Source organism: Molothrus ater, chromosome 13 (genome assembly GCF_012460135.2).
Source record: "Molothrus ater isolate BHLD 08-10-18 breed brown headed cowbird chromosome 13, BPBGC_Mater_1.1, whole genome shotgun sequence".
In the NCBI taxonomy this organism is placed as follows: Eukaryota; Metazoa; Chordata; class Aves; order Passeriformes; family Icteridae; genus Molothrus; species Molothrus ater.
In genome coordinates, this window is record NC_050490.2 from 6,682,964 (window position 1) to 6,710,235 (window position 27,272).

A 27,272-nucleotide genomic window follows, 5' to 3' on the forward strand; every position below is an offset into this window, starting at 1 on the left:
AGGGCTGAGAGAGAGCACTCACTGCAAGGGTGGGGTAAACCAAAGGATCAGTCTGCAACTGCATGTGCACCCCATCTTGCTTTATGTGGTGCAGTTTATCAATATGCAGGACAGCGAATCTAGCTTGTCTCTGCTGCCAAGAGAAGGTTTAAAATTAGGACTAATTTTCACATTTTACTTTAGATTCTTCTCTGCTCAGACTGAGAACTGTTTCTATAAGCTCTCCCTTCTTCCTGAGACTCTCTAGCCAGTGATACAAGGATGCATGGATCAAATGTGCATGGATATAGCAGAATTTAACCCACAACAGAGAGACTGAATTAAATGAGCATTTTGCAAAGGGCTGAAATGTCTCTGGGCAGCCTGAGTTCATTACAGTTATGTAAGTTTTCTTAAAAACATAATTAAAATTTGAATTATAGTCCCCAAGTATGCTGCAAGATCTGACTTGGAGCTGCAGCAAGCAGAGCTTTGCTTGATTTGCTATTTTTGTTCCTTTGCTGCCATGAATTTGGCATGGCATCCCAGGGAGTGGGATCAAGGCAAGCAGTGACAAGGCCTGATTGCACCAAATGCTGAGGCAGGCTCTGACCATGGTATTTTGTAAACATCTTCTGCAGATATTGCATGGAAGTGCACAGGCTGTTAGTGGCAGCACAGAGGGCTCCTCACTTCAGAGGTGAAATCAGGAATGCAGTGTGGAATTTGAGAGAACAGAGTTCTAGGAATCCGAAGGGAAGAGCACCCTGAAATGAGTGAATTGAATAGTGCTCTGAAGTTTAGCCATGAAAGTAGCTCAGGAGCATTGCTGAATCAGATGTCTGTTTATTCATGATCACCACCACCAGCCATGGATAGATGTATACATAATAGAAATAAACTTTGCTTTAACTGAATACATTCAAGTCACAATGATTAAGCAGAAATAATTTCATTTTCAAGGCTGGGTATTTAGGTTGGAGTATATGTCCAGCCATTTCTCTTTAGTGAGAGATAACCACACATCAGAGCTCTGATGTGGATCTGGCTTTCCTTGGGATTCAGATCTAGGACTAGCTCTGAGACCAGATTCTAATTTTAATTACTGCTCCCACATTAAAAATTACTCCCACAATGCAGATGAAATCCACCTATATAAATCAGCAGCAGCAGGACACTTTAAAGCTTATACAGACCTAGGCTTTGTGCTGACCTCTGCACAGCATCAGCCCCTTGCTGGGCCATCTCCACAGGAATGAATTGTATCCAGAAAGCACAGCGGAAGAGATGCAGATTAGTATTCTACATAAGGCTCTTAATATTGGGTAGCATAAAGGCCAAGTAAATAATCTAAAAATAACTAAGCATTAATGCTATAAGACCCTGTGCAGAAGTTACCCTTTGTCTCTTTGGCGCTGATCTTACAACAAGCAGTTTTTACCTTTTGTGATTATATTGTGAATTACTGAAGCTAATCACTGAGGAGTTGATTTCTTGCTGATCATTAGTGGCAGCATAAACTTCAGTAAAGTTATTTTAAACTGTTTCAATTGGCATTTAGCTAATTTGAGTACTGTTTTAAAGGTTTAGGCGAGCCACTCTTAAGAAGTGAGTGATGCTCTTGCACATCAATTCAGCACTGAACTCATTAACTAGCTATGCATGCAGTTTTGTATCAATATCTCAACTATTTTCAGTTCATCAGACAGCCTGATTAAGATCATATGAGTTGAATTAACAGATTGGTGTATCATCTCACCACAATTGCATCTAGGATAACTTGACCTAAAAGCCATGTGGAAAGGACAATTTAGCCTTTCTATACTCAAGATAGCAATTTTGAATATGATCAGCCCAATGTTTCATGGAAAGACTTCAGTTGTGAACTTCTGTACAGAATTTCTGCTTTGAAAGGTGAATTTCTAATCGAGACATGGGCTTCATACAGTGGTCCAAACAACCATTTGCATAAAAACTGCACAACACAGGGACAGAAAATTCTTCTCTTCTTATGCCATATTGGTCAATTCATATTTAGTGTGCACATCATTTTCTTCTCCTGGCTGAGGATCTGAGTGATGAATTTCAATAAAAATGACATAGGTCATTGCTCCAAGTACACCTCCCAGCAGAGGTGCAACTATAGGAACCCACCACCAATTATTACCAGCCCTGTAAGACAAAAAGAACAAGAATTAATGTTGTTACTCTGGTGAACACCTGTCTGTGAATTAGTCACTGAACAGATCCAGTGGTGTGCCATTTGCTATACTACAGACCTTTCTATTTTGTCTCACATTTCTGTAAATGGGTGACACCCACCCTACCCAGGCTGGTTCTGATTGAAATGCTAAATAACAAGCACCAGACATGTTGGTCTGTGTGCTGTACTTGCTGTATTTTGGAAAATAAGGCCTTTTTACTGCATGTCTATCTGAGGACAGCGGATGATTTCTCTCTGTGAAAAGCACATTTCACTGGCTTGCAGTGAAATGAAAGGGCATGTATTTATTGCCCAGCAGTCTTGACTTGTGCTGTCCCCAGATGCTTGTGAATAGTTTTTCAGGATGTTACAAAAGTGACTTATTTCATCTGCATTAAATAAGCCAAGTTCACCCCTGCAATAGTATTATACCATCTTCCTTTTGGCAAATGTAATAAATTAAACTGAATTTTACCTTAAGCAATGTAATAAAATAGAGTGACTGTAAAGCTGATTATCCTTGACTGGAGTGGTCAAGATTCATATTTCATGATGTACTATCTTATCTCTGTGCTTACAATGTAGTATCTTTCAGCAAGAGGCAAATAAATGCTTAGAAGTTTTATACACCTAAAACTTTATCTTAGAATTTTTGTATTCACTAAGAAAGTCTAGCATGCCAATTCCACCAAAATGTTTACAGTTGCACCATTACTAAGATTTAATTTTAAATATGTAGATTTACAGGCATATTTAAAGTAAGACTTTCACTATTGAACTGCATAAAACAGCAAATAACAACCTTTTAATGCAGGAATATTGGGCTGGCAGAATTCCTCTCCTTTTCCTAGAGGTCCACATTCAGACAGTAAATAAATGAATACCCACATCAGAGCACAGAGTCTCTTAACTGTACTGATGCATTAAGGTGTTTTGATTTGATAACATGCTGTATTAATTGAATATGTGAGTCTCCAGTGAAAATCAGCTACCTTAATTTCATGCATATTGAAAATGGTGAAGTTTTTTTTTCTCCCAGAAATAAAAAGAGACAAATTAATCTGTAAGAGGAACTTTACAGGAAGCTACAGGGGAACTTTTAAACTGTCAGGATAATTATTCAGCACTCAGTTGTAGAGTTTTATGCAGAAGTGAACTTGTGTTTGTCACACTGCAAGAATAGAACTGGGAGAATATTGGTGCCCTGTTGATTATACTATGACTGTTAGAATAGTTATTACTATTAGAATAGTACTGGAGAATATGGGGTTGATGATACTATTACTGCTTGTTCAGAAATGCCTTGCATGTGTATGTTTTACCTTTGGAATTATTTCTATTTGGCCCTGAGGATATAAAGTAACTTCTGATGTTGTTTTATTGAGTTTATAAATCTGTTTGGTTTTGAATCACGGATGGTTGTTGAGCACTTGAATTTCTGGAACAAGCATGGGCTAATGTTTTATTGGATTAATCTGCAGAACAAAAGCTTTATCAAGTACTTGCACGTATTCTTCTTCGTGATGTGTTTATACAGGGGTGTGTAATGAAGGTGTTTCTTGGCAGGTTTCTCTCAGCCTGTGCCATGAGCTGGCCTTGTCAGCCTCCTGCATGACCTTCTCCAAATCACGGTCTGTGCAGCAGCTGCAGTCAGCTGTGTGCTGGGCAGCCTGTGCTGAGCTGCTGGGTGTGAAGCCTTTGAAGAGAGAGGCTGCTGCCAGAACTGCAGTGAGGTCACTCAGGGCCCAGCCGAGCAGGGGTTTCTGTGGCACTCAGTGCTCTGCCATTGGCACAGGAGCAAGAACTGGCTGTGACAAGCACAGATGGTCAAAGGCCCCTCAGTGCCCTCAGCTCCTGGCTGTGCCCACACAGCTTTTCTTTAGGAGGGCACCCAGCCCCGCTTCTGCCATCGGCGGGTGCTGCGTGTGTGGGGAGGAGGCAGGAGGGCCTGGCCAGCAGAACTGAGCTTGGCTGCGGGAATTCCTGGGAAAGGACAGTGTCTAAGCTACGGGGATTGGGAACTTGGGCCCATTTAAACTTGCAGATCCACCTTTCACTAGCCAGCTGCTGCGGGAAAGGGAGATACCGCTGTTCGTGAGGTAATCCGGGCTGCAGGGAAGAATGCTAAATGCTTCAGAGCCGCTTTGGCACCCAAAAGCCTGTGCAGGCCGGAGATTGGCCTCCCGGCCCTTCCTGCAGGTGCAGTTCTGTTCAGCGCTGCCGCCGTGTCCCCGGTGCCGGCGGCCACGAGGTGTCAGCGTTACCGCGCCGAACCGCGCTGGGCTAGCCCCGGCTGCCTTCGAATGCTGCCACCAAATACTGCTCTGGAGAGCCCTACCTCTCTCTCTTACTGCGGTTTCGGCCTCGGTTTTGCTTGTCAAAATCCAGCCTGGTGTTTGGAATCAACGCTCTGGCTGTTTTCTCACTACAGGCAATACTTTGCTCCCCAAACTTTTCTTGAGTTTATCGGAATACTAAGCGTGTGCTTAAGGAAGACTCCTGGTTTTCTGAGGGAAGCCTTTAACCAAAACAAGCCATTTGCATGGGCTGGGGAAACCACACCATAGCTTGTCTTCTGGCTTGGCTTTGGGGAAAATGCTCCTTTAGGTGTCTTCGTGCAAAATGTAGTAACAGAAACATTTAGAAAACCCCTGCTCAAGTGCATTCCTATCATCTGGACAATTCCATGGTCCAGGAGAAGGGCTCCCCTCCAGTCCAATTACCTGCCTGAGAACATGGTAAAACCAGCATTTACTATACCTTCAAGCACAAAGAAGGGAAGAGGGGATTTTTCTGCTGTGAGGTAATTATCTCGATGTTTAGAGCATTTACTGGGAACAGTGTAGAAAGTCTTGTTATTATTTATCTGATCTATTCCAAAGTGAGGGTTTCCTGGTGGTCCCCAGCTGTTCTGTAGGCAATGCTTGAACATTCACTGACATGGACTCAATTGCCTTAGGAGATGCTTCCATCCTCCCCCAAAGAACGTTCAGTGTCTCCTGAGTATTTCCTACTGCTCAGTTTGTACAGCACTCCCCTCGTGTCTCTGTGGAGGTTTCATACTCAGGTCCCAGTTCTGGACATGTCTTTACTACAGAGCTTAAACACCTGTCTCAAGGTTGTGAATTCCATTTAAATGAAGATATCCGAGGTTTATTTGTCAACTGTTGCTGCACCACTTTAAGTTGCTCAGGTACAGCAGAGCATCAGGCAATTTAGGATCCTAACTACAATCATTCAGGCTTTTCCCATGGCTCTTCCAGCTACCTAACAAGGCTCAGGTTCTTCCTAAGTCTCACCTGGATCTGTGCAGTAAATAAATAAGAACATATTCCTGTTGTATCATTCCCTTGGACTTGGTTATAGCTGTAGCCTTTTAACTGAAGGCAGGGAAGAAGACTTCTTCCTTATTTTTTTTGCATCACTTATATTGTTGTAAGTTTATTCTGGCAAGGATCAGATATTTTGAATCTTATTTTTTATGTTGACATTTTAAAGTTTCTTAATCAGGTCTTTCCGGTGGGACTGCATTCCCTCTCTTATATAAAACCTTAAACTACACTAGGAGAGAGTCCATATTGGTGTAGATGTGAAGTTTTCTTGTCATTTTTTTCATGTAAATGAGTATGACCATACTTTCAGAGAGAAGGGGAGTTCACAGGTATTCTGTGACTAGATCACAGTACAACCACACTTCCAAACTTTCAGGAATGTAATGGCCAACTTCATAACACATTACCAATTATAGACTGACACTATGGCTAATACCACAGCCAACAACTACCTGTGATTACACAGGTATGAGAGAAGAGAATCCTGAATGTGGGATGTTGCTCTGTGTCCTTGTTTTGTAAAAAAACGCAGTCCCATGGTGCAGTGGTAAGAACTACTGGGGAGGAAAAGTCTGGATGTAGCCAGACCAATGAGCTGATCTCCCACCAGAGCTGGGCTACATCCAGCCTTGGCTCTGTGCTGTGGCTGTGTGCCTGTTTCAGCTATGCCATGCCTGGCTTTTTCTTGTATGAAAAAAGCTTTGCTACAGCTTTCCTCAAATAAGGTACATGATTTGTGTAAATAGAAATCATACTGAATAAATAGAGATTATTTGTGCTTCTTTTATTTCTTGCGAAAATAAAATCTCTGCTAACCAGAGCTCTCCAGTGCCCTACAGTACTACTGGGGATTCCTACTTGTAAATAACTGGGAAAACAAACAATACAAAAATAAACCAAAAGATCTGCTTCCTGATGACAGATGACTCTTTGACTCTTGCTTAGATACCCCGGAGTGCCTCTTACGCTGGCTACGTGTAAGATGTGGATTTGATGTGTAACTAATTAGCTGTGCATTGGGCCAGCCAAGAGTGTGTGTGTGTGTGCACATGGGGACTGGAGAGGGCTCTGAAATGTGGGAAAATGAAGGGAGCTTTTCCATTCACTCCTTTACTCCCAGACAGGAAATCAGGCTTTTAGATTGCTGTGTATTTCTGCAGTAACTCAGAAGTAATCATAGGCTAAATCAATCTGATATGTCTCTGTTTTTTACAACACCCAATAAATATTTCCACCTAATTCTCTCCTGATTTTTTTTTTCCCTGAAAGCTGTGGGACACAAGAAGAAAGCACTCATCTTTTCAGTGACCTCTAAGAAGCTCTAATATTTTGGGAAAGGACTTCTTGAAGCAATGATTGATATTAGAGATTATGCATGTTTGATTTGCCCTAGGAGCAGGAAATCCTTTTTAAAGCCCAGTTCCTAGAGGATATCTGGCTTAAAGTGCATGAATAGCTACTTCTGGTATGCAAAGAATTACCTGTATGTATATCAAGTATGGCTTGGTACCATGTTGAATCAGGATCTTACTTTCCTAGAAACATTTTTAGCCAGGAGCATTTGACTTCATCTCCAGGCATACTTACGTGAATACTTCCATCCCCCATCCTGCAATGGCTGTGAAGAGCCTTGGGCCAAGATCCCTGGCTGGGTTCATGGCACAGCCACTGTTCATTCCCAAGGAGCAAGTAAGAACAATTATAAGAAGTCCTACTGCAATTGGCTCCAGGCCCTTGGGAACACTGTTATTTTTGGTGTCAAAAATAGCAAATATAGCCAGAAGAAGAACAGCTGTTGACATCACCTGGCCAAGGCAAAGAAAAGAATATTGAATTAAATACATGTAGATTCTTTCCAATAATGAAAAGAGGGGCTATGGCAGCTTTGTGGATTGGAGTGGCTTAGAGCTGGTATTTAGTTTTATCCCACTATACACAATAGCAAAATTTGGAACTCAGTGCCTTTCTACTTCACAGTAATGAGAGGTTTTGATATCTGTGCTGAAAGACAAAGACAAGAAATGTGCTGAGGAAATTTGGGAAAAAAAATCTGCAACCAGAAGGGGATTTAAAAGGCATCTCCTGTGTGAGGTCTAATGTTTGTTTCCATTTTTTTTTCAATTTTACAGTTTTATTGACTCAATTTTTGGTAGTTCTGCTGCTATAGCAATGCAATCAGTTCCATTGATATAGAAGTGTTTTATGTGACTGTTTATGCTGATAATTTAGACTAGATAAGCATCTCTTTATCCAGGTGTTGTAAAACATCAGAAGAAAAAATGAAATCTGTCAAGTCACAACTGAGCAGCTAAAATTAGGAAGCCTTCAAATTAGGGTTGCATGTGTAACTGTACCATGAACTCTGTACTACATATGCTAATTGAGCTGATGAAGGAGATTTTCTTGGAATTACTTCAATGCAAGTACAGCTCTGCTTAAGTAAAATGCTTTGTCAATGTTGATTTTGCTAATAATTAACTTGATGGGAAAACAGACAAAAGCTTCAGTGATGTCAAAACATTCAATTTTTATACTGATTTGAAGAAGCTTAAGTTTGAGGGTTTAAAAATTATTTGGTTTTCATCTGCTTTTATGTTTGTTTTGAAACATGCATGGGTAAAGAATATCATAGGGAAAAATCTGTTTACTGATCCGAAGATCAGAACTGTCTTTCTTACAAAACTTCAAAACAATGTTTGGATTTTTTTGAAGCCAGATTGCACAATCTTTTAGGTAATGAATTTCTGTGTTCAAGCCATCTCTTGTTTTTCATACCTTACTCATGCAGTATTTATTTCATGTATTCCTGAAGAAGATGGGTAAGTTGATTAGGAATACATAAAAGCTATGAAACTTCATTTTTTGCTGTTGCATAAGTGGAATTATGCTTCACATTCTTAAAAAACTTAGAAATGAAGTTGAGGATTTTTCAGATTCATTCATTTGAAAAATAAATACTACAAATCTATCTTCAAAAAAGAAGGTTAGAGAAGGAGGCTTGTGGAAGCAGAAGACTCAGTTTTTCAGGGTATGTTAAACTGTCTGCTTAAGCATTATTTAAGGAATAATAGGTCCACAAAATAGGGCTGGATTTTGATGTAAGTGGACATGACTGCTGAGATTTATGGAGAAACATTGATTTATGCTGAGCAAAACCTCTTACATATATTGCTTTAAAGACATTTTGAGTGCAACAATTAAGATGATGTATGAGAAAGAACAACTTGAAATTATTTTGCTTGTAAAATATTACTAAAATGTAACCCCCTGCAAACAGCATTGTATTCTCATTGTATTGTCCAAGGGGATATGTGGCTGAAATGGTGAGGTTTGGCACACTTTTTAGATCTATGTGGTTTTTTACTGCTTGGCTTTACAGGGTTTTTTTACATTTAATTTGTAGAATTAAGATAGCATGTGCACTTACCTGATCTGCAAATCCATTTACAAGGGACAGATAGGGAGCTGGATATGTTGCAAAGATTTGTGCTGTTGCATTTGGTCCTGTGACTTCAAGTTTTCCATCGCTGTATTCCATAAAGGCATCTGTAGAAAAAAGCCAGCAACTGCTTGCACTTCTCCATAAACTTTTCTAGGTTTTCTGGGACTAGAATGTATGTGATAGGTCTGTGTGCTTCACATTCTCAACTGAAACTGATCTCTAAGGTCCCTTCCAACCCAAACCATTTGGTGATTCTCTGATGTTGTTTTCCTAGGAGCCCATTATTGGACTTGAGGTGATGTACTCCTCATACCCTTCTGTCTCATTTCTCCTCCTGTGCCTTGAAGTACTTGTTTCATGTACCACAACTTTCCAAGTGGGGCTGGTTTTCCCCTGCTCAGAGCTCCAAACTCAGTGCCAAGGAGTATTTTCTGATTCTGAGTACAGATGTGTTATCAGCAAGTTGTGCTACATTTTTCATGATGACCCAAGAAATGCACAGCACCCTGATTGTGCAGTTGTGGATTCCCAGCCTGCAGGAATTACTGCTATTCCACTTGACAATGGTGCTCTTTTAGAATTAGGAAGATATTAAATGGGATACTCAAATCTTCTAGTCAGACATGAGAAACAAACTCTAATCCATTATTTTATTAGTGGATCTGGTGATGGGATGATACTTGTGAATAAAGAAATGGCTCCCCATTCTCCCATGGAAGTCATGGTGAGGGTGGTAAGTTCTTCCTGAACCTAGGAGACAAATCTATTTTTCCTTGTTTGTTTTTTCTAGCTTTGCTTAAAGCCACAACATGAGTGCAGAGAATTTCAGTTGTTTGCTTAGATCAGGCTCTCATTTGAAGTGTCAGATAATTCTGTGGCATTTAACTATTACAGGGGGGGAAAAATAGTATGATCTCCTATATTTGTTTTTCTACCAGTGACTACATTTTAGTGGACCTCAAGGAGTATGAAAGTCCTACAAGTTGTAGGAAGTAAAAACTACAGAAGAGGTTTGGAAATTAATTAGAGCAAGAGGAGGACTCGAGCAGAGATAGGGATTTGAGAAAATCCTGCACTCCTGAATATGAGGAAGATGTCCCTAACCTAGACCTAAGTTTCCCACTTTGGCTCCCTTCCCCACTGCTGCCCTTGTGGCAGAGTACAGTGACTGCCCTGTCAACCCTATGTACATGTTGCCACTGCTGCATCCTGGCCACAGCCCTAATTCTCACTGTCAGGCTTGAGGAGAACCTAAATTCAGAGGAAAATCCTGTTCTAGAATTCCAGTATCTAAATTCTAACACTAACCTTAGAAAAGGTAAACAACTCTTCCCAAAGCAGTTCTCACTGTTCCTAGAGATTTTCCTCTTTGGGATTACTGTGGGTACTGAGCCCTGAGCTGACATACAAGGGGCATTTCCATTTTTGTTCTTGCTCTGCTGCATTTATACCCAGCACGGTCTGCAGCCAATGGTCTGCAGCACGGTCTGCATCTCCCTCCACAGGAGGGAGATGTTGGAGGAGATGGGCTGGGCCAGTGGAAGCAGAGTTTTGGAGCAGGGGGTTGAAGCAAGTGATCCAACTGAGTGGATTCAGTCAGTCAGTTACTGTTTTTTTTCCTTTTCTGGCACCCTGTGTAAAAAAACCCATGCCTCTAGGATAGGGGGAATTTTTTCTTTTTCCCTGTCAAATATGTGACCTGTTTATCACTGTACCTGGAGTTCATTGCCTTGGAGAGTCACCTCTCAAGGGTGGTCTGAGGTTTGGTCAGGAGGGACTTGATCTCATATCCTGTACCCTCAGTGAACGATGTTGGTGATTCTTGCCTACAGGCACTTGTAGCAGGTCTTTAATGTTTCTAATTTGCCTGGAAGATGGATAGCCCTATATCCTGGCTATTAAGTAATTTAAAATCCTTACTGAGAAATACATGATCTCAGAGTATCTGATTTCCCATGAATAATTTTTCTAAATATCAGAACATTTCCTGGAGTATTAAGTGTTTCAGTAAATTTGTAGGGTACCTGGAATGTTCAAGCCATTGTTTTTCCCTTCAAACTCTTTATACTCCCTCTTTTCTTCTTTTTGTAGCTTTAGCTTCATTCCTGCCATTAGCCCTGTGTGAACAAGAGTCCTCTGCCTGCCTGACATTCATTGAAAAATTGGGGCCTTAGAGACTGCCTGACCTCTAGTTTGTCCTGTGAACATGTCTAAGGTGTACTCACTGTAATAAATCCCAAAGACAGCCGCTGCTCCAACAAATGCTCCCAGGAATTGTGCTAATATGTAAATTGGTAATTTGGTCCATTTTAATCTTCCAGTCACGCACATGGCTAATGAAACAGCTGGGTTTATGTGACCACCTGAAAAATAAATCAAAAATTAAGTCATGTGGATGACTCAGATACATGAGAATAGGTGAAGGATTTGTAAAAATGTGGGCACTTTTGAACACCAGAACAGTACATGGTTTTCTAGATGTTATTTTGCAGTTAAATGGTGACTGCAATTAAACTGAAACAAGTTGGATGAAATCAGAGGAGGGAGGACAAAAGCCACTAAGATCCATCTTTACTCTTGATCCTTGTGGACTGTGCTCTTTATCAGACCGCTGTCCTGCAGTATGTAACTTATAGACAACTTTTCCAGAAAAATAGTAACCTTCCCCATTGGCTGGGATGGGAGGTCCCTTATTCTGCATGTATTCCCTCTCTTTGAGGCCTTTGGCTTTATTTTTAGGGGAGGACTGGGGCAGAAGAACATTCCTTTAGTATCCCAAGCACATAATGGGATTAAGGACGGTTACTGGCTTGGGTTTGTATCTTGAGACAGTTCTGGAGTGCCCTGGATTTAAGTCATGTTTGTGGTCCTGTCTACAACCTGGGGTTACTTAGGAACTCAGTTTTCATGGAGACAAAATCAAATAATGTTAGGGCTGTCCAGTTTCATGTTGGCTGCTGGTGAGCTGTGCCTGGATGGGATCTGGGGACAGCAGTGCATAGTCCTTCACTGTTTTTCTATCTGGTTCTTGTGCTTTCCAGGAAGGTCCATGATAAGGAAACTGATAAAGTAGCTGCGCTGAAACAAAGTTCAGTTTCACAGAAAACTTCCTTCCTTTTTCTATTCAGGAGTACCTACATCTGAACTTATGCATGAAAAAAGATTTCGGTAATGTTGGAATTCATGACAATTTTAGTTTCTAAAGTATATTTATGTCATAGCATCTCTTCCCTCAACAACTTTAGTCAACAAAAAAGGTGTTGTATGCTCTTGGAAAATTTCATTGTTTGCTCTTAAGAAACACAAATTGCCAAATAAATGAACAGGTACTTCTTTGTAATAAAGCCCCAAATTTTGCAAAGACATAGGAGCCTTTGCTTATCTTCCAGATAAGGTCTCATTTCAGTCTGTAGGAATATCAAGAAAAAAAATGGCTTTGTCTTTGGTAAAATAACTGAAAGAGCATGTCCTTTATCTGTCAAAGATTAGTGATGGAGAAAGGGCTTCTGTGTACAGTTTTGTGTTTGTTTGCACTTCAGGTCAGTGAGTCATTATCTTATGAAATCCAGGCACCTTTGATACATAATGAACTGACAAACACAGATAACAAGCTGGATAAAACCTTCTTTGTAGCATTTCCAAATGCTGACCTAGTAGCACCAGTCTTGAATTAAAAGCTGAATTCCTCACTGTGTTTCAAATTCTTCAGCACAGAGCAAATAGGTAGATGGCACCTAATTTAACAGCCCTTCATGGGAATTTTGATTAATTGTTGTCTTGTCTTTTGTTCCTTACTCTGGCTGGAATTAACAGTTTTCCTTTCTTTCAACACCTGATTTTATTCCCCACCTGTAGATAATACAGGGTGACTATGATGGCCAGGACAAGTTATAATAATATTACAGAGACCTGATTAACATTAAATATGGAAAGGTAAGGTCTAATTGAAGGCTCTCATGCTGATATAGGGGAGTTACAAGATTCTTGGTTCCTGTGCCACTGGTTTAAAAAAAAGTTCACTTTGGACAGTGTGTTCCTCTTTCTTTTGAAGTTGCAGTGACCACAGTCATGGCTCTGAAATGCTAAGTTGGATAAAATAGGGGAAATTATCTAGATATTGAGGAAAATTAAAAAGGGGAATTTTCCTAAATAAAAAGCTCAAATTCACCAAGCATGCAGACTATATATTTTGTTAGCATTAATTTACAATTACATAAAGAACTGATGAAAAATATTTTAGCAGCACCTAAACATGAGAATTTGACCCAAGAGCCACAGAAATTGTTAAAAAATGCTACATAGGAACTTGTATTCTGAAGTGTCCACTAGTAATCATGTGTTGGATAATAACAGCCTGTTGAAATATCTGTTCCTATTTTTTCACAGAGAAAATGCACTGCATGCAGAATCCTTTGTCATGGGAAAAACACAGGAAGCACAATACTGCAACATCTGCAACTGCTCTGCCCTGCTGGGATTGAACTCTAATTTTCTACATAATGATGGAGATGAATATCCCTTGAAGGTGCAAATGTAGGGCAGGTCTTCACAGGTTTGTTGTCATGAATCTGCATTAGAAGAGTTTAGCTGCCTCCATGTAAACCAAGAGCTGTAGTTAAAAGTTGTTCAGATAATAGGAATGTGCTGCTGAATTAATTCTGTCTGATATTAAGGAACAGTTCTGGTTTGTGTCAATGACAGTGACAAGACTGCCTGTTTTGTAGAACCTAGGGCACTTTCTAGTGTGAGACTTTCTAATGGAAACCTTCTGCATGGTGCCTCTGTAAAAGAATTTGTAAAGCGAAGAGAAATGGCCACAGTAATTTCTGTTACAGCAACTATTTCTAATGTCCTAATTAAACCTAAAGAAATTTGTCCAGACCAACTTGATCCTCTTATGAAGGGTAAGAAATGCCTTTATGAGACCTAGAGTACAAGGGCACCATGTGCTTTAAAGTTTAATATAAACTCTGCATACAACACAAAGTATAGTGTATTTTCATGCACAGCATTGTTCTTACAACCCATCATTTTCTATTTTAAAGCAAGAGTTTAATTGTTAAAAGCAGTTATGCTAACATTTCCAATATTAGTTTGGCCAAATTGAATGGTTGAACTAGGAGACAAGGCAGCCTCCAATATGGCACCTGTGGACACTGGTTAGTTAGCCCAGGTAACTTAGCCCCAGCTAAAGAGAGATTCCTGACCAATACAGCTTGAGCAAGTGTTACAGCAGAAATAAGGGGGAAAGGACACTGACAGTGTCATTGACTGTATCTCTGGTACTGAATCTTTCTGCTGTTTCTGCTTTCTATGATCTGCCGTTTCTGTGAATAATCAGACAGGAGCAGACTTGCTATTGCCTTGCACACTCTGTAAGGTGAATCCTGTTCATTATACCCATTAGTGGGGCATTCTGCTTTCTGTGTAGCTGGCCACCATTTTATCTGGTGACTGCTGGATTGCTCTTTGTGGTTATTTCTTTAAACACAGTGCCTGTTCTGCCCAGGATCATCTCTATTGACAGGACTTTCAAAGCAACACCAAGCAGATTTCTGGTTTGCATAGAACACTTTCCATAAAAGCCAGAGGTCTGCCAAGGTTTTCAGACTGCAGAATTTGGTGGGATATTTTGTCAAACACAAAGAGTAGAAGGAAATAAGAACACACAAGGTTTAATTGCAAAACTCTGGTGTGGTCTCTGCTGTAAGGGTGCTTACTGTTGCTAACTCATGATTGTTTATACCATGAAGTGGAAGCCCTTTAACAAGGGAGCCTTAGCACTGTAGCAATAAATGCTATAGAAGAAAAAAGTCACTTACCAGAAACGCCCCCGGACACGTAGACAGCTATGGTGACTGCCATGGCAAAGCCCACCGACACCGTCATGGGCCCTCCATGCGCCCCGCGGCTCAGCACAGCCTGGCCCACACACCCACAGCCCAGAGCCTGTGTTTGGAAACACAAGTGTAAATTCACAGCTGTGCCTGTCAAATGTTACTGGTTGTGACTTCTGCTCTCCTGGTATAGCTGCAAATGCTGTTTGAATACTGAAGCAGTGCTAGAATTTGTCATGTTGCTGCCTTTGCTGCAATGCACATTTGCTTTTTATTTTCCTTGTCTCTGTCACAAGGAAGAATGTCTGCTAATGAGGACCTCTCTCCACACAGAAAACTGTTCTCAGGCACAATGAGGGGATACTCATCAGAACTTGGAGCCCAACAAGATTGCACTGCTTCTTCAACAAAACTCTGCCATCTGCAAGTGAAATTAATTCTGTGAGGTAAGTTCTCAGTTCCAGACTGATGTGATAAGTGATGAAAAATTTATTGTAAAAGTTATGAAAGATAGTTCAAAAATATTTTAATGTTTAGTGCTGGAAATAGGAATTGAGACAACTTTCTGGTATTTACATTGTGTGTTATCATTATGCTGCCTTTATATCATATATTGCTCTAGCAAAATATTTCACTGGCTCTGCAGCTTGAACAATTAACTGAAGTGGAGATATCTAAATAATTCACATTGAAGAATTCTAAATGGATTTAAACTAGTTTGGGATTTTTTTGTTGGCTCTCCTCAGAATAAAGTTCAGTAACAGGTTTAAATATTTGCTTAAGATGATGTTTATTCAGTTCAAAAGCCTCTGCTTCCCTTCAAGCATATGTTTGGAGCCTATTAAAGATGACAGGAAAGATATTCAAAGGGACAAAAACCTTGTAGCTTGAGATAGACTAGCTGATCCATTTCTGTGTCTTTGAAAATCTGCTTTTTCAATATATGCCTATGTGCTCTGCTGAACAAGGAGCCAATATTCAATGGAAGCTCTCAAATAATTTCTATAGTCTGAAAACTTTTGCTTCTCTGCTGCTCTAAGTGATGTGAATCATACAATTTCTGGGATGTGAGTAGATATATGTTGAGCAACCTTATTGCTTATTTTCAGTTGCAAGGTAATTGATTTCAGAAACTGCAAAGTAATGGGAAAATCTGCCTTGCCTTAGAAATAGACTGTACCAAAATGATTTGGTGATCAAGGTTTAACAAGCAAGTCCTGCTAGAATAGATGCAACTTAAACAGGAAAATCATACTTTTGTTTCCATTATTTCCCCAAGGGTTTTAGCTAATGCCAAAATGTGACAGAAAAGCTCTCAATAAAATTACTCTCTTAACCAGCTTTTGAATGCAGACGGCGTTTCTAAGTGCCCCGAGACTGTGTCATGTGCCCAGGTGCAGCTCTTGCCTGAGGTCATAATCATGTAAGCAAACAAAACACTCACTGGTGCCAGAGTGTTGCAGCTCTGGTTATGTAAGGGTAGGGTGGTGTTAGATAGCCACAGTTTATTGGACTGTGTAATTAAAAGCTCCAGGACACCGTGCAAGCTGCTGTGCAACACGAGGCACGCTTGCACTAGCCCTGCTCTCACCTGCACTGCACGTGATCAGCACAAATGCACAGACAGCAAACCAAAATAAAATACAGTGGAGTTGGTCACAGCTGAAATGACATCTTTTCTAGACTTCATATGAGAATTCCTAATGTGTTTATATGTTTAATATGGAAAGAATGGGTATGGTGGAATTCAGAAGAATCTAGAGGAGGTGGAATTAACATACTCTAGTCATCACTTTCCAGACTTCTTAAAGGGAGTATTCCAGAAACTGGACCAAGCAAGATTTTGGGGAAGATATGACTCAGATGAAGAGCAAGCTCAGTAGGCTGCTCTGGGCCTCTGCACATACTGGGGTGCAAGTTGAATTCAGGCAACCAGCTCAATCTACAAGTATAGTGTGCCCTTGTGTTCTGAAATAGCACAGGCAACATTTTGCAGATTCAAAGGCCATTCTTTTGAAGACTTCTTTTGAAGACATTGCCTCTTTCGGTAAGGATGATGAAAAAGAGAACAGGGGTAGAGGAGATGGCTATAGAAAAGGATAGGAGGTAACAACATCTATGTTTATCAACTACAAATTCACAAGAAAAGGGAAGGAAATAACAGAGGGAGGCTGTGGCTTCCCTTGCTTTATTACCAGAACTGAGGAGAGTCACACAGAACAGCTGTGTAGTCCTCTTGCATTGTAGCTCCTGCTCTGCACGTCTTAGGGAATTGCACAAGTACAGATGCCTCATTTCTGTGCTAACCAGTCTCTCTTCTACCGAGAAAAGACGTGAGCCAGCTGGAGCACAGCTGCATGCAGTGGACCTGCTCATGCACAATGACTAAATGCTGCTGCAGGCACAGTCAGTGTGTGCCCATCCAGGGATGGGAAAACTGGAGCTGAGCCTGCAGGTCTGAGCTGTGTCACTGTAATACTCTCTCATGTGCTGACCTTTTAAGAAGGAGAGAGAAAAGTTGCCTCATACTTACTGTAGTTAGGTTGGTGCAACTGGAAACTATCACCTAATCATGTAATTACACAAAGAGCAATTTAATACCTTGTAAGTCTTTGCTTGACTGAGTTAAGACCAACTAGATCACTGAGTTGTAATTAAATATTCTAAGATTTTATGCCAAGCTCAGCCATCAGTTGCACCCACATCACTCATTGATTGAAGCACATGGAGTAAATGGGAGTTTAATTTATGTAGAATATAGCCAGATCTCTTTATCTTATCTTGTCTATGTTGCCAGGTTTTCCTCTTAGCAGTTGTCTATAGCCTGATCTGCTTAAAATTACTGGAGTACTGTCAGCACTGACTTTTTTTTGTTCATAAATCATTACTGCCCTGAAGAACATGCTTGGGTGTGGAATAGCTGTCTGAACCTTCTCTACCAAAAAAGCTTGCTTCATAGGCCATTAGATCATTCTTTTTGTCTTGGATAACAAGGAAAACAACTGGCCTTCAATGAGTCTAAGGTCCTGTTACTGTCTAGAAGCTTGCAGGATTTTCTATATCCCACTCATCAGAGAGACTAAAGATCATTTTGTCTCCATCTTACTATTTTCAGGATTTTTCCAAATGCTTGTAATAGCCTTTTTCAGTGTAAATAGGCTTTCTGCAAGATCTGAAACCACAATTTTAGGGAATCTATTTTTCTACATGGCCAGTAAATTTTAGACATCTTAAAGAATGCTTATATAAAAAAGCCCCCTCTCTTATCACCCAGTCCTAGGAGTGGTGTGCATTTATGGGCAGACCCTCTGACTGTCACATTAAAGAGGCAGCTGAGTTTTGAGCAGTGTGCAGGGAATGAGCTGTGCTGGACTCTGTTCATCCCCAGCTCCAGCTGTGGTGAGACACCTGCAGGGGGTTCCACAGGTGTCCCTGCAGGCAGAGTGTGGCCTCAATGGCTGCACAGCTGATGATGCTGTGCATGAGTACAGGAATTCAATGTGTTATAAGGAATACAGTCAGCAGGTGCAAAAAAAAATTATGAACTGCACACTTTCAGTCATGAAGTGCTAGAAAAATAGTGGCTGTGTTTGCCCTGTATTTGCAGGTAGGGATCTGTGCCTATGAAAACTTCACAGCATTCTTCATGTTGTACTGTAGTCTTGTGCAGTTCCCCTACCCAACATTAATATTTCCAAATAGGATTAGCTACTTATAAAAGCAGTAAATAAGCTGTTCAGTTTGAGGTGTGTTAAATTGGTGGTGTCTTTTCTAAGGGAGTGTGTTTCAGAACTTGCTTTCATTTCCCCCACCCTTCATTTACAAAACAATTCTGCTTAAGAACTTACCTATTGAATTTCATAATAAAATGTTTTATAATATTAGAACTTTCTCTGCACTGAGATATATTTTTGCTGTGTATTACATAGGATCTTAATTCAGACAGGGTTCCTAAACATTCTTTCAACAGGGACAGTAATGCTAAAAGCAACAAAAACAGAGACATATTAGATCTTCTAAAATTCAGGGCCTTAGCTCTGCAAGAATTCAGGTTATAGGAAAACCCTTTCAGGAAAGACCAGTCGTCATCCAATTAATTGTTTAACATTTGCTATATTTTGTTAAATCAGAGAGTACTTAAACTTTTAAAGGTGAGATAAAAAATAGAGCTTACCAGTCAAGCTTACCAGTCACAGCTCTTATTTTATCATTAATGAAATGTTTTGGTGGGCTGGGGAGGATTTCTGTACGTTATGATTTAATCAAGCTTAGAGCAATAAAAAGTCACTATATCCGTTCTCCTGATGTTCTTCTGGGAAACAACCAATATCCTCTTGGGTTCAGATGGATTTTAATTTTTTTTCAGACTTGCTATCTCATAAATAAGGGGTGCAAAAATCCCCAAGCCCTTACATTTAGTTAATTAAATAGTATAGACATAAGCCTTAAAATTATTGCCAATTTGAAAACATTTTCTAATGACAGAAAGAGACATTACTACTTGGAGACATGATTGTAAATTTAATAAAACTTTGGATGATTTGTGTATATAAAGCTTTAAAAACATATAAGTATCAGGTTCAAATTGATTTGTGGGGAAAAAATAGTGAAAATATTGAGGGACAGACTATGCTGTGTTATATAAACTGATGCTTTTAAATTTTATTATTGCTTTTCCATATGAAATAGGAGACAAATAAAAGTTTGAAATCACCTAGAGAGAATGCAAAAGTCTGCATTTTCTCGTATTTTGTTATGATTAATATTGCACACTCCATCCTGAAATGCTAAATGCTTTTCTTTCCTGGATTACAGAGGGCAACTGGTTTGAGTCAGTTTCTTTACTGAAGACTTTATTTTCCTAATGATTTTTAGAAATTCAGGAAAGAAAATGAAATGTAATATTCAGACACAAACTTTCAGGAGTGAAACATTGCTGTTGTCTCAGAGCTAGAAAGAAAAGGCCAGGCAAAGGAACCAAATCTTACCTAGCAGCCTTGAAGGGAAAATGAATCTGTTCAGGTGCTGCTTCCCTCCCACCTTACTCATTTGTTCTTGAGCTGTGATGCTTTGCTTCCTACCCCAAGTGAAAAGCTTTAAATCTATCTAAACTTCTAAAATATGTTCATTCTCTGCACCAGCTCTCAGGGAGCTGTAGCATTGAGAAAGTGTGCAAGTGGGCATTGCAGACTCTGAGAAAGGAGGTTTTCTGTCCTTTCCCTGGAGTGTAAGGGTGCATGTTCCTTTTCTTTTACTCCTTCCTTTGGCTGCAGAAACAGGGGGGCTGTGTCCTCGGGATACATGGTTAGGAGTAATTAAAACTTAAGCTGTTTGCTGTTGGAAAAAAAAAAAAGGAAGATGAATGCTTTTAACAGTAAAGAAACCTGTGAGGAATGGGTTAGAGGAACTGAGTCACATTTGCCTTTAAACTGGACCATGGATTAGAGAGCTCCCTAGAATTCACTTTCAACCAGAATGGTTTATTGATCTGTTGAGATCAAAGATATAAACTCACTGCATAGCACAAACTACATTTATTGTCTTTTATTCTGTTCTTCAACTGTTTATGACAGCTTTAAAAAGTTATTACTTTTATTACCTTTCTTTTATTTGGTGAAACTTTTGAAAGAACACCTTGTAAATTTGTGTCTGTAAAACATAAATTCAAGTTTTGGACTCACAGTTGAATGTTGGAAAGATGCAAGTCCTTCTGTAAGTCTCAGGCAGAGGTGCCTATGCTTCAGTCCTATACATGAAACTTTCTGGGGAGAAGGGTATCCACAGAAAAAAGTTTTGGGAAATTAAGTTCAGCTTACTGAAACCTCTTGGTTAAACAGTGAGTGTTGAGTTACATGCTGGGGCTGATGTTGCAGAAATGCTGATAATTTTCTTCAAAGCTTTCATGTAACACAACATCTGAGTCACCTAAAAGTTTGAAATGTCATATACTGGGAAAACTAAGTTTGGATAGAAAACAAAAGATTCCCATGATTTTTCAGAATGTTTTACTGCTATAAATATTTTGGGGTAAAAGAATAATTAGCTAAACTTCCTTTCAAATTTTTCACACTGCTTAATATTCAGCTGAATTAAAGAAGGACTTCTAAAATGGAAAGGCTGTCTAGAAAAAAACTGATTCTGATAATAGTAAGATTATAAAAATAACAGTATGCAAGAACATCTCCTTAACCTCAGTACAACTAAGGGTCTTTGTTAACACTTTGTCTTCTGTTTGTAATGCTGATTTAATAGTTTCAAAAAGAAGAGTTTGTATGTCCTCACCAGAATCATTAGCAAAATGTAATGCCATCATAATATATGCAACTATATAACATTAGATTCATGAGTGGCATCTATTATTTATTGTTGTACTATATTTTTGCTGCTAGAGACACAGATGTATGGATCTCTGACATAAGAGCTGCTCTTCTAGGTGCAAACACTGCTAGGGCTCATGTTATTTGTAGCATTATGTAATATTTTAAAAGCTGAGTGACATATCAAAATATTAATTATAAATAAGTTTTAATACCCTCTTATCTAGCTTTGACAAACTTAAGTTCACTAAGAGCTAGTTATACAAGGTTCTGTACTCCAGGAAATTCATTGCTGATGGCAAACAAGGCAAGCTGTTAGGAAGTGCTGATATTTAATTTTTTATCTTAGACAAAACTTGCTGTAATTTCATCCTATACAAAAAAATTCTCCCTTTCACAAAAATTTAGGACTTGGAATTTCTTTGTTTAAAATGAATAATGGTTTTGTGTTAAATGGTTTTGTGTTAAATGTTAAACACTTCTTTAAGGAGCGAAGGATCAAAAGCTATGTTTGCTTTCATGTAATAACATCATGTAATGAGAATTCTAATGCATGTTTAGAATAAGGGATATATGTTATCCTGCAGTATTGTAATTAACGTGCACTAGAATGTAGGGCCACAAAAAGTAGATACAGAAAAATGGTTTAAATTTTAATCTTATGATCTGAGTAAATCTATGTAATCCCAGTCTTGAAGATTTCTCTGAAGCAACTCAACTCTGCAACAGAGCAGGAGCGATAACTTGAATAATGAAGTGGTCAGAATATGAAAACAAAACTAAAATATTTTGATAATAAATAGCCTTCCTCATTAGCTGAGCTATTTCAGGGCTGTCATGTATTCAGTTCATGCTTGTGTCTTGAATCCTCTAAGCACACAAAAAAATTTGCTTCAATGGGAGTTGCCAGAGGCTCCCCACCTCCAGTTGGAGACCAGGCTTATAGGAATATGTACATAGGAATATATACATAACTATATATTAGGAGCATATATACTCCCCACTTGTGTTTATATGCTAAATGGAAGCCTGTGTTTTGTCTCAGCAAGGAAGTGAATGCTGCTCTGGCCTCTGGAGATCCTGGCTCCTGTGCAGCTCCTTTCTGGGAAACTCTGTTCAGTAAGATGCTCTTGAGAGTGAAAATGAAATAGAAACTGTTAGGTGAGCAGTAGCTGTTAAAGGAAGCCACATGGCCTATTTGGCATCTCCTTTTGGAGCTGTTTCAATTCAGATATACTTAATGGCATAAGTCAGAGTAAATCCCATTTTGGTTGAGAGCAATGCAGTCAGGTTCCAAAGAGGAAGTATGGAGAGGGGCATGATTAAAAGCAGAGAGGCAGTTGGGTTGGTGAGTTCCAGCCAGACTCTCTAAAAAGCCACATAAACCATCTATCTGATGCAGCATGGCTTCCTGACTCTCTTGTGCTAGCACACAGGTGTTGTCCCCAGATTAACTCACAGAAGTCCTAAGAGGAAATGTACTGAACCAGGAAACATGATGGAGAACTCAAACCTCCCTAGAGAGCTCTTCCTCAAGGGAGACCTTTGGGCCAGGCCCAGCTGCAGAAGGCTGAGCCTGTCTGAGGCTGGGCTCTTGGCCACCGTGGTGCAAACGGGCAGGTGTTCTCCCAGCTCAGGATGCTTCCAGGCTCCTGGAGTTTCATGTTTCTTACCAAAATTGGGTGCTTTGCTAAGCAGAGAGCGTGGCTCACGTGGGCTGTGCCTGTATTATCAAGTTGTATAATGTAAGCACCTGAGAACCTGTGGATCTCTCAGGAGGGATTACTTGGAACATCTCCAGTCTGATTCACTGGATTGAGCAGCCATTAATGGTCAGCACATTTCCTGTGATTCTGGAGCTCACCTTCTACTTAACTTTCACCTGGAAAGAATTTTGTCTACGTGCTCTGAGTCCATGCTGCAAGGCAAAGTGCAGCATGCTAAGTAGGGCTGACCAGGAGATTTTATCCAAACTCTGTGCCCAGTGCCTTTCTCAAGGCTTGTTGTGTCAAATCTGTCCGACATTGCAGGCCACACCCTGAGGTGAAGGCTGGGTTTTTCTTTGATGAGTTATTCCACTTTCTAGATTTCCTGTTTGGAAAACAATGTTGCAAGACTGAGAGTTACCAAAGATGGTAGTTTAGGCTCCTATTAGTACCTGGCCTCTGATGTTATTCTCTAGAAAATTTAGAAATAGCTGATTTGGAGGGACAGAATTTCACCCGGCTAACTCCCAGCAGTGAGTCCCAGATTTGGGTGTGGTCAGTTAGCACTGGCTTCCAGACAGAGCCTGTGGCTAACAGAAATGCTGGCTCAGCCTCACTCCCTGGCACAGGTGCTCTCCACAGTTTCTAAACCCCATCACAGCAACCTGAAGTGGCTTTCAGCAAAGACATGAATCAACTGTGCTGTAGGCCGTGAACTCTCCTCTCCATTTGGAACAGCTTTAACACACAGTTCTTACACTATCCTAGTACTAGAACTTCTTTTGCGTACATGCTGTTTTCCTAGGATTTCTGTCCTCTGACTCACCAGGGTGCCTCTTTCATTAGCTCCAATTTAAATTAAGGGTTTAATATTTATCTGTGCTTTAAGTGAATACTAGCTGACACAGTTTAAAAGCAACAGCAATAAATAGAATCACTTAACAAACTAGATTGGAAAAGACCTTTGAGATCATCAAGACCAACCTATCAACTAACAACACATCAACAACTAAACCATGGCACTGAGTGCCATGTGCAGTCTTTTTTTAGACACCTGCAGGGATGGTGACTCCACCACCTCCCTGGGCAGGTGATTCTAGTGCCCAATCACTCTTTCAGTGAAGAATTTCTTCCTGATGTGTAACCTAAACTCCCCCTGTGCAGCTTAAGACAACAGCAGAAAAGGCAGTTTCTTCACAATAAACACTTGGTGCTGCTAACTTGTGCAGTCTAAACACAAGCTTGAGCTATGCAAGCACTGAGAACACTGCAGTTTAATCCAGGTGAGACTCTTTCTTCTTTAAACCAAGACTGAAACTAGAAAGGGTAAGAGAAATGAGAAATTCAGATTGTCAACAACAATTTTGTAGCTTTCTACATTTTCTACCATTTTCTACTACACTCATATGGTGAATATACTAGAAAATAGGATCTGGGTTTACATTTCCTTTCTAGCCTTGTGCAGCATAATATTAAATAATAGCATTTGCTGTCTAATCTGCACTTTAATATGTTTTCTTCTCTTGCTTAATTTTATTAATGGAAAGAGAGGGAGGATCTTGTGGTGAGCACAGAGTACTGGAAGTCAGGTGATGTGGGTTATATTCAGAGTTCTGCCACAGGCTTCCTGTGCAGGCTCCTGTAATCAGGTTTGCTAATATACAAAATGAAGATAATGACATTTCCCCTCCTTACCAGGGTGTTGTGACATTTAATTCATTAATGTTTGTAAAGTGCTCTGTGCTCCTTGCTTCTAAATGTGCTCCTTACTGTAATAACATCTTATGGATGGTATTAAATTTGAGAATAATGTTATTTTAGTGCCGGTGCACTTCAGTTGGCTGAACTGTAGTAAAGACCATAATTTCCAGTATTTTATGAGCTACTGGAATTTTTAGATGACTTACTTGAAATTTAGCTAATATAGTTACAGTTATAAAACCTATGTCAGTACTGTGCCTGCTACTTTTTTTTTTCCTTCTTTCACTACGATGAAATATTTAGCAATAAGCAAGACTGCTTTGTCCAGACTAAAAGGAGAAGGAAAGAAAGTTTGGCATAAATAGTCTAGTTGCTTGACTTCTAGCTCTGCTACACAGCCTGCTCTCTCCCCTGGTGAGTCACAGTCCCAGTGCAAAATGCACAGAAAAACTGCGCAAAAAATTAGGTAAAAAAATAAAAAAAATCTGGGGTTAAAAAAAAAGGGAAATTTAGGTTGTTTATCTAAGTTGTAGCAGTACTGTAGGAACAAGCAATATATGTGTAATTTATGTAGTACAGTTAAAAACAAAACAAAAAATTTTAAACTTACAAAATCTCTAAAGGTTTGGCAATGCAACTCACAGTAAATTCACGTCAAATCATAAAGCTAAATTTCTATATTACACAGGAAAACAACTAAAATTTTCTAAACATGCAGTACAATATGTTTGTTAATGTAAACAGAATCTGTGCATAAAATGAACTGCTGAGTTTTTAAAAAACAGGAAAGTATTAACAACATTCATTGTGCATATCTGGATTGTTCAGAGCATGCTCCTTCACTGAAATTCCACTCCTAGATGAAATCTAATGCCAATCAGACAATTGTAGTACATAAAATAATCTGGTTTTTATAGGCAGTGATAATTACATGGGGTGAAGAAAGGAATTACAAACTTACCGTGAGAGGAGCAATTCATTCAGGCTGTGCATGCTCAGGCTGTAACCTCGCTGCTGGCACAGTACAGGGAAAACGTACATGTCCCCGTACAAGCACTGTCCAACATTAGATTAGTAGGAAGAAAAGAAAGCAGCTGACACTTACTATCAGTATAAAAGTTCCCAGGAACTCTGACAGGGCTTCTTTAACCAGGCTGTTCTTCAAGGAAAATTTCTCCTTTAAACTCCTTTTGTTTTTCCGGCTCATTTTGGCTTCCTCTATTGCTCTGGTGCCCTAGTTACAAATACACACAAAATTTGTTCTGTATTCGTCCCTGCTCCAGCTGAACTTTGACACTTTTACTTAAACATTGAAATATGAGATTTCATCTTGTACAGCCAGTGAAATCATCTGACTGCAGGCATTGACAGAACCAACTCAACATGCCCTAACAATTCATCATGGATTTGTCATTCTGTGCCTTCTCTGAGTGCACTTCTATTTATACTGGTTAGATAATACCAGTAAGTTCACAATCAGATTTCTTCTTTTTTCTTACAGAATGGATTAATAATTACCTTCCTATATTACTTTTAAAAAAATTCTACTAAGAATTAATAAAATGTTGTTTCTATCATCCTGGTCAAAAAGAAAGGTAAAAATATAAACTACAAAGTAAGGAACCAATATATAGTTGCAAATTTCTCTCTGACCTAGATTGGGATTTAAACCATGCTACTATTGGTTGTCAAAGAATATTTTAAGGGGAAGTTGTAAAGAGAGTGAATGCTTGGGAGAATGCTGTGCTGTACCCTGCACACAAAAGCTCATAACTTCTGAGACATTTCAGTGGCTAATGAGGAGTCTTACCTTGGTGGTATGTGTTGAATTTGCATATTCACTCACAATACTCTTTTTGGACTAAATGCCTTGCTCTCTAGTGAACTTCCCTGTTTACAAAAGAGCAATGAGGCAGAATAAATGAAGAACATTTAATGAAATCTGCTTTGGTCCAGTGGCTCCCTACAAGGCAGAACAGGGAAGTGAAGCACTGATTTACTATATATTTCCTGTATGTTTGGCTTAAAAGTGCATGGGTGCTATAATATAGAGTATTATAATATTATTTTCCATGATCTTAAGACTTGAAGTTGCCAAATATCTCAAAGAACTGCACCTCCTAGAAAAAAAATGACACCTTTATTCCTTCAGCATCTTGAACATTTTTATCAGATGTGAGACAGACTTGATTGATTGATTTCCAACTATTTTCTGCTGTTTCGCTTGACACCAGAACCTCAGCCCAGTTCTGGTAGATTATTTTGGCATGTATTGTAGCTGCTCAGTGCAGCTGAAGTTTGTCCTAAACAGGGCAGAGCCTTACAGGGTTAGGGAAATGTGCCACTTGTTATCCCATCAGTGTTCCTCCTAGCCTCCAGCTAGGTCCTGATGTGTGCTCCCTGCAGCACTTACCACCCCCAGCTCCATCCCTTAACCCTCCAGTTCTCCCCACCACCCAGTTTTCATCCTTAACTGCTTTTCTGTGTCCTTTTACTCACCTTTCTCTACCTCTGCATCCAAACACCAGTGTGTCCTCAGGTGGTTCTGAAAGCGCTGCCCTGTGGAGCAGCACGGAGCTGATGCAGCAGCAGATGGCAGCATCCGAGCTGGTGCTGCCTGAGCCGGGGACACCCGTGCAGAGGCGGTGACACTGCTGCAGGACAGCTCCAGTCCTGCTCCACAGGTCCTGCCTGTGGCACAAACAGCTTTCTGGGGAGCCGCCTGGAACAAACAGCCGCCTCTGGAGAGCCCCTG

General features: G+C 39.9%; 1 protein-coding gene across 3 annotated transcripts; it reads right to left on the bottom strand.

The window, feature by feature from the left end:
* Positions 1-809: 809 nt before the first annotated feature.
* On the bottom strand, positions 810-27,104 carry AQP9 (aquaporin 9). 3 transcript variants are annotated; one of them, XM_036389629.2, is made up of 7 exons: positions 27,017-27,104; positions 25,623-25,751; positions 14,779-14,905; positions 11,182-11,319; positions 8,942-9,060; positions 7,102-7,319; positions 810-2,151 (listed from the first exon to the last, which is right to left on the bottom strand). In XM_036389629.2, exons 2-7 carry the CDS (start codon positions 25,722-25,724, stop codon positions 1,989-1,991), a joined length of 867 nt encoding a protein of 288 aa, XP_036245522.1. In that variant the 5' UTR covers positions 25,725-25,751; positions 27,017-27,104; the 3' UTR covers positions 810-1,988. The 3 variants fall into 3 exon arrangements, with proteins under 3 accessions (XP_036245522.1, XP_036245521.1, XP_036245523.1); XM_036389628.2 differs by lacking the exon at positions 27,017-27,104 and having other exon boundaries at positions 25,623-26,087; XM_036389630.2 differs by lacking the exons at positions 25,623-25,751; positions 27,017-27,104 and adding an exon at positions 25,479-25,601.
* Positions 27,105-27,272: the final 168 nt, after the last annotated feature.

Coding starts and splice junctions, on each gene's coding strand:
- AQP9 (XM_036389629.2), bottom strand. CDS start 25,724: ATGAGCCGGAAAAACAAAAGGAGTTTAAAGGAGAAATTTTCCTTGAAG. Junction 14,906..25,622: donor TGGGAACTTTTATACTGATA/GTAAGTGTCAGC, acceptor TTCCAAACACAG/GCTCTGGGCTGTGGGTGTGT. Junction 9,061..11,181: donor TGTCTTTGGGATTTATTACA/GTGAGTACACCT, acceptor TTTTTTCTACAG/ATGCCTTTATGGAATACAGC.